Consider the following 7925-nt stretch of genomic DNA (forward strand, 5'->3'; position numbering starts at 1 on the left):
GGGAGAGACGGAGACACACAGGACGGAAACTGGGGAGCCTCCGAGCCGGGGAAGGGGGGTAGACCGCCTGCGTCGGCGCCCCCGCTCCGGGTTCCGACTCCAGAAGCGGCGAAGTGAAAGGGGAGAAAAGAAAACGAGAGGGTCGAGACTGTGACGGGGGGGGAGAGGCCGGGGCTGAGGTGTTCAACATTTTTGTTCGCTTCTGACTCGTCGAGACCCAGGGCCGCGTTTCGGCCCGGCTCAGCCGGGGTGGAAGGTGCCGGGGCCGGGGTTCCCAGCCACACCTCTGGGCTCCGGGTGGCCGCAGCGCTCGGCACGCGCAGACCCAGAGACAAAACGTCTCGGGGTCCCGCGCCCAGACTGCGGGGGCCTAAAACGGCAGCGACCCGACCTCAAGCGGGATATTTCAGCAGCTCAGGGCTCTTCGGGCGTTTTGCAAAGTCTTCCTGGAGCGAAGGAGCGCCGGTGCGGAGACCAACTCCCGCCCAGCCGCCCAGCTCCGCTCCGCCCGCCGCCGCCTCCAGAGCCCCCAGCGCGCCCCCACCAGACACACATACACACACACACACACACACACACACTCACTCACTCTCTCTCTCTCTCTCTCTCTCTCTCTCTCTCACACACACACACACACACACACGCACACACACACGCACACACACACACACGCCACCCCCGGCGCGCCGGCGCTACCAGCGAGCGGCGGCGTGCAGGACTTGAAGTGGGTGTTCTTCCCCACTCCCCCGCCCCGGTCGCCTGCCCCCTCCCTCTCGCTCCTACGCAAATAAGAACTCGGCGATTCCCCTCCTGCAGCTTTGATTTCGGGCACCTCCACCAGATAATTGGGAAGGGTTTCCAGAAGGTGGGAAATGTCACCTGATTCACACTGAACTTTTAGAAGCTCCCCACCCCCAAGGAGCCGCGCACACCCTCGCTCGCAGCCGCCCTCCCACTGCCCCACACACTGGGAGACCGCCCACCGCAAACCGCGGAGACCCCCGTCTAGATTTAAAGCGCGGCTGCGCCCGGCTTCTGACGTCCATTGAATCGCGCGGGCGGCCGGCGGCGAGCGCGGGGCTGCGCCGGGATCGCTGCGCCCTCCGCCGCTCGCCTCTGTGACGCGCGCCGCTTGCCCGAGCCACCCGCCGCCGCGCCCGCTCCCCGCGCCGCCGCGCTCCTCGCCCCGCGCCTGCCCCCAGGATGGTCCGTCCCAGGCACCAGCCCGGCGGGCTCTGCCTCCTGCTGCTGCTGCTCTGCCAGTTCATGGAGGACCGCAGTGCCCAGGGTAAGCAAGGGGGGATGCGCTGGGAGGTTCGGCACAGGGCAGGGGTTTGTACTTTTCGGTCGTCTCCACTGGGTCTGTTCTGAGCAACGCTGCTCTCGGAAGATGTTGGACCAACTTAGCGAGTCCGGGATGGAGAGGAGTGGAAAACTAAAGGCAGTGACACTTTAGGACCTGAAGCCGAGTTTGGAGCGCGGTTATCCTTTAAAAGGAAAGGGGGTGAGCTGGAGTCTCTCTCAGTAGGTAGGGTTAGATGCTCCAAGTTCTGGACATAATGAGTTCAGATGTTATCTCCCCTGTTTGGCTCTGAGGAAGGGGACAAGCATCAGTAGCCTGGAGATTTCAGTCGACCCATTTGCAGTCTAACCTCCCTCCCTCCTATGTCTTGTGGATACCTTAAAAAAATGACTGGGTGGGGAGGGGGAGATACTGAAATTTCTTCGGTGGCTGGGGGACGTGGTTTCAGAAACTTTGCCCAAACTTGGAAATGTGGGTGCCGAAAATTTTAGAGGGAAGTAGCTTTCTGCCTAGTGGATGCTTCTTCCAACCCCCTCCCCCCAACCCTGCAAAAAAAAAAAAAAATTATTGCCCCGGACTCTTTTGAGTAGTTTACAGTTTTTTCCCCTTTGCCTCATTCCTCTGACTGTTAACTTTCTGTAGAACAGTGAGGAGCCCACAATTGATTTAAATTCTGAGATGCAAATTTCTAAAGCTTTTAAAAATTAGATTTGTTTCTTTCAATTAGTCTTTGGGCAGAATTTTTTAAAATAATAATAGCAGCTTGCGATCCAATTATTGTTAAAGTTATATGGATGATTCATGAGAAATCTTCCTGACCAAAATCCGAACATTAAAAAGGAGGAAGGGGGAGAAATTACTTGCAAAGATTTCTTGGTAGGTATGAGATAGGGGTGTGTGTATACACACATACATGTATATAAAACCATGAAACAGTAGGAAGTTCCCCCCCCTTTTGTTTCCCCCCCTACTCTTTTCTTGAGGCAGTCTTGTAACTTTCCTGGCTTTAGCGTTAACATTTTGTGTGTGTTGTAAACTGTCCCCCGGGCACTGTCCCTAGCCGTCTGCGACGCGCTACTCTGAGTTGCCCGCCTTTCGGGACGAGGCGCTGCCGGGGTGCCGGGGAAAGCAGCCCTGGGAGATTTCGAAAGATCGCGGTGGCCGCGGGCGTCCTCTGGGTCTGGCGGATTGCAAAACGGCCCGTCGGGCGGGCTGCGCCTCGAGGCCGCGCGGGGCAGCGCCGGGCAGGGCCCGGTTGCTTTTTTGCTTTCATTTTTCACAAGTGCCTTTTGCTTGATCTGTTCGTGTGTGTGTGTGCGTGTGTGTGTCTGTGTGTGTGTGTGTGTGTGTGTGTCTGTGTGTGTGTCTGTCTGTCTGTCTCGGTCTCTGTCTCCCCCTTTCTTTTTCTTTCTCTCTCTCTCAAGTTCTCCTACTTTCTTAACCCCTGTCACAAATAATACTCGTACCGCCTACATGAATGCAACATGTAAAAACACCCGTCGCATCCTGTTTTTGTCAGGTTCTTTAATCTGCTCTTCGAGTCGCTGCAGGTTATGAAATGGGACGAATAAAAGTAAACAGTCTAGTAAAAGTCAATGCAAGCTGCACGTGTTGTGTCTGGGTCACTGGTAACTGACATTGATATGGCTGGGGCGCTCTGGCTTCTCGCTCTCGCCTTCCCTCCCCCTCGCCCACCTCCCACCTCTTCAATCTGGCTTTTTCCCCCTCTTTCTCCACCCCTTCACTCCCTCCGATTTGTTTCCTGCTTTTCTGCTTTTCTCTCCCGTCTCTCCTCCTCCACGCTCACTCCCTCCCCATCCCCGCCGGGTCTCCTTCCCTTGCCGGCTCGTCGCCTCTCTCCCCCTACCCCGCCACTGCTCACTCGCCCACCTCCCCGCCCCTGTCTCCCCGCAGCTGGGAACTGCTGGCTCCGCCAAGCAAAGAACGGCCGCTGCCAGGTCCTGTACAAGACAGAACTGACCAAGGAGGAGTGCTGCAGCACCGGCCGCCTGAGCACCTCATGGACCGAAGAGGACGTAAATGACAACACGCTCTTCAAGTGGATGATTTTCAATGGGGGCGCCCCCAACTGCATCCCCTGTAAAGGTAGGGCTCTTCCTCCCCAATTTGTAGGCCCTCAGTAGAGGGCGTCTTACCCTCCCAGTGCCCAGCTGGGGTTTGGGACTGGGAGACCTTTGTTCCTGGGATCCACCTAACCACCCCCAGCCCTGGTAAGCCATCCGGGTTTAATCTTGGGTGTCACATACTACAGGCAAAACAAGGTCGACAGAGGTTCTCGGACTTCTTAGCCAAATGTGGTGGTGAAGCCAGCCAACCCGTGCACTTTGAGAGAGATCTGGGTATGGGATGCAGCCCACTGTCCCCCACACCTGCCCCTCCTCAACTTCTGGGTGAGAGCCCCTGGGCTCGGACTGCTGGCAAGCACGATTGCGCGAGGCACCCGCAGCCCTCCTGGCTGACCTGCATGGTGCCTGGCCCCAGTTTTAATCCCTGCATCTTTCCAACTGCTAGAAACGTGCGAGAACGTGGACTGTGGGCCCGGGAAAAAATGCCGAATGAACAAGAAGAACAAACCCCGCTGCGTCTGCGCCCCAGATTGTTCTAACATCACCTGGAAAGGCCCAGTCTGTGGGCTGGACGGAAAAACCTACCGCAACGAATGTGCACTCCTCAAGGCCAGATGTAAAGAGCAGCCGGAACTGGAAGTCCAGTACCAGGGCAAATGTAAAAGTAGGTCTTACCCGGCCCCTCCCCCAGCTTTCTACCTGAGATAGACCCACTGCAAGACCCCTGGGGGATGGTGTAGTCTGCAGTGATAGCCTAATAATAATAAGGATGATACCAAATAAAGGAACCCTTTCTAACTTCTGAAGACTCGTTAAAACACTGAAGGACCAACCTAGAATCATAGTTTTCTTTTGAAAACCACAGGGCTCCCAGAGTACGTTTCTGAAAGCTGGATGCTTCATGATTTCCTTGATACTATCAAATGCTCGGTCCCTAAGGACCAGAAGATGCCTATTAATGTGTGTTTCCCTCTTTGTTTCAGAGACCTGTCGGGATGTTTTCTGTCCAGGCAGCTCCACATGCGTGGTGGACCAGACTAATAATGCCTACTGTGTGACATGTAACCGCATTTGCCCAGAGCCCACCTCTGAACAGTATCTCTGTGGGAATGATGGAGTAACCTACTCCAGCGCCTGTCACCTGAGAAAGGCTACCTGCCTACTGGGCAGGTCTATTGGATTGGCCTATGAGGGAAAGTGTATCAGTAGGTATTCTGGATTGAGGAAGGAAAAGAAAAACTACAAAAAGAGAAACAGGCTAGAACTGGTGTTAAAACTATGAGGTTAACCAATAAATAAGGCCAAAGCCTCCCCAAACACATAGCTTCACCAAAGAGAGAAATACTCTCCAGTTTGGGTAAACTGTCATGACCACAGCATTCCTTAAGAAAACCATTGTCTTCCGGAAACATTGGCATATATATTGAAATGCCAGCAAGACACAGGAAACAATTTTCCTCCTTAGAAACCACTCAATTTTACACCTCTTTTTTTTAAGTGCTAGACTTGCTGGAAGCAAGAAATAATTACTTAACAGTTCCTAAAATCTGTTATCAGATTCTGATAACTGATAGAATTCTTTCTTTTTTTAAAAGATCCCACTTGTGGGAAATAATCAAATACATATTTAACTCAAGGATACCGTGAAATTCTGTTCCAAAAAAATGCTACAGTATTTTCATGTACTAATATAGTATGTAGGAAACTGGGGTGTGTGTGTGTGTGTGTGTGTGTGTGTGTGTGTGTGTGTGTGTTTTGGTTTTATTTATAGAGCATTTTTGCACAATATCTCCATTACCCCCATGAGTGAGTAATAAGATATGTTATATGTTTACATTTATGGATAGGAGACTAGAGAAAGGGGGCAAGGGGGAAATGGATTTACTCATCACAGGTGTATTATATCCTAGAAGCAAAGTCCTGTGAGGATATCCAGTGCACTGGTGGAAAAAAGTGTTTATGGGATTTCAAGGTTGGCAGAGGCCGGTGTTCCCTCTGCGATGAGCTGTGCCCTGAGAGTAAGTCTGAGGAGCCTGTCTGTGCCAGTGACAATGCCACCTACGCCAGCGAGTGTGCCATGAAGGAAGCGGCCTGCTCTTCAGGCGTGCTGCTGGAAGTGAAGCACTCCGGATCTTGCAACTGTAAGTGCAATTTCTAACCTTGCTGCAATTTAAGGCTTTCCCAGGCAAGCCCTAGGGAATGGAGACGTAAAAAGCACGAAAACCTCCCCATATAAGCCCACTTCTGTTTAAGTTAGGTAGCTGCTAAATTTTAACAGCAGTTCGGCGATCCACAGAACAACTGCCTGGAATGTTTCTGGGCTTTTAGGATTTGTCTGATGATCATCAAGGGGGTCGCCTCTAAAAACCTATTTCCAGTCATTTGCCCCTAATTTCTTCTGCTTTAGTAGTGTGCTTTGCTGTTTGCTTTATTAACACTTGAATCTAAACTAACTGCTTCAAAGATTGTTTTTTTTTCTTTTTCAAAGACAGCTTTCTGTTATCACACAGGGGCTGCTGCTTTGTGCAGCTGCCTCTACTAACTCTGAATTAAGGACCCAAAGCAGTTATACCTAGAACACAAGAGCGCTTTTTATCTAATTTCAGGAATCTGCCCGTAAAACCTGAGCCATTGATTCTTCAGAACTTTCTGCAGTTTTTGACTTCATAGATAATGGTGTTTTTTTTTAAGTTTTTTTTTAAACTTATTGCATAACAGCAGATGCCAAAAACAAAACAAAAAAAAGCATCTTACTGCAAGTCACATAAAAATGCAACGCTGTAATATGGCTGTTTCAGAGGGCTTTGAAAACGTACACTGAGCTGCTTCTGCGCTGTTGTTGTCCATATTTAAACAGCAGCTCCCCTGTATTCCCCCATCTAGCCATTTCGGAAGACACCGAGGAAGAGGAGGAAGATGAAGACCAGGACTACAGCTTTCCTATATCTTCCATTCTAGAGTGGTAAACCCTCCACCAATGTTCAGTGTTGACACAGCCTTTGGGCAAAAAAAAAAAAAGAAAGAAAAAGAAAAAGAAAAAATATATTGTCCATACTGTAAATAAGTGTATGCTTATTTATTTGGGGGGAAAACTATACATAAAGGACCTTTGTCCTAAAGCTCTCTCCCAGGCCACCTTGTTACTCATTGGACCCGGAGAGGCAGTCATTGTGAGGTCTACTGGATGAGGCCCATAGTTGAGACTTGTAGACATTTATTTATACTGTGTCATGTTTTATAATTTATACATAAAATGTCTGGTTGACTGTACACCTTGTTTTTGAAGAAATTTATTCGTGAAAGGAAGAGCAGTTGTTATTTATTGTGAGGTCTCTTGCTTGTAAAGTAAAAGCTTTTTTTTTTCCTTGTAAACCATTTAAGTCCATTCCTTACTATTCACTCACTCATCTGTCTCCCTTCATTTCACTGTTGTTAGACTCTTTTCCATTATAACAAACTTGCATGTCAGTTTCTGTCATGTTTATTTATTGGATTCTCTGCTGCCTGTTCTGTACATACGTGATCCCTCGGGTTTTGTTTACAAGGAATCTTGACTGACCAAAAGGCATTATAACTCTGACTCAGATAGAAGGTACAGAGGATACATCTTTGAGGAAATTCCTACTTCCGTTCTCTTGTTGTGATGAAGACATTTGTGAGAGGGGCTGATAGCAATGTTGGGTTTCTAATAATGTACTTTTAAGATGTTACAGATCCAAAGAAATTGAGTGATATGGGTGTCAGGAGCCTGAAGGAAGGGGAATGCTACACATTCAACCTTTTGTTAGGTGTTTCCTTTAAGCTAGTCTGCTGTACCTTTTAAATTAGTCCTTTTCACCCAATGTGTCATGAAAAGTTATATCAAAGCTTTATCAGTTCAAGTTTCTTGCTTTTCATAATACTTTTTTCTGATGCAATTTTATATTTTCAAACATGGCAAGTTAAATATAAATTCATTTAAATATATAGTTTTGTACTTTTCTACCATGTAAATGTGCAATGTATATAAAAGTTATAATGTGTATTTGTAAATAAATGATGAGTGAAAAAATAAAAAAATTTTAAAAAGCCAATGGTCTCAATTGCTGATGATGTAAAAGAAGTTATGTGGGCTTTTGAGTAAAAATGTATATGATACATTTGCTGAGAAATAGAATTATCACTGAAATTAAGTGGTCAGGGCAGTAGGAACTCCAAGGTAAATTACAGATCACCTCAGTGGAGCTCAAAAGATGAAGGAATCTGAGGTCCAGCCACCCCTTTTTAGGAGTGATGGCATACCTACCACTCAGCCCTGGAGGACACTGTAGATGTTCTTCCCTGCAATGTACCAAGCCTAAAGTTTCCTCTTTAAAAACACCATCTTAGCTATCCTTGTTCCAAACTCATGTCCATAGCCAGAGGTGCCCTTTATCTTTCCTCATCTAAATACAGTGGATCTTAGATCTTTAAAAAACAAAGCACATCACAAGGAAAAGTGAAAATGGACTAATATATGACAGCACATCCTAGAAGTCAGAATATCAACTACAGAA

At 48.5% G+C, this 7925-nt stretch overlaps 1 protein-coding gene across 1 annotated transcript; it reads left to right on the forward strand.

Moving 5' to 3' along the window:
- The first annotated feature begins 790 nt into the window (after nt 1-790).
- On the forward strand, nt 791-7661 carry FST (follistatin). Its single transcript, XM_079918898.1, has 6 exons — nt 791-1288; nt 3218-3409; nt 3836-4054; nt 4374-4595; nt 5301-5531; nt 6274-7661. Exons 1-6 carry the CDS (start codon nt 1204-1206, stop codon nt 6354-6356), a joined length of 1032 nt encoding a protein of 343 aa, XP_079775024.1. The 5' UTR covers nt 791-1203; the 3' UTR covers nt 6357-7661.
- The last annotated feature ends 264 nt before the right edge of the window (nt 7662-7925 follow it).

The sequence above is a fragment of the Stenella coeruleoalba genome (genome assembly GCF_951394435.1).
Source record: "Stenella coeruleoalba genome assembly, chromosome: 3".
Lineage (NCBI taxonomy): Eukaryota > Metazoa > Chordata > Mammalia > Artiodactyla > Delphinidae > Stenella > Stenella coeruleoalba.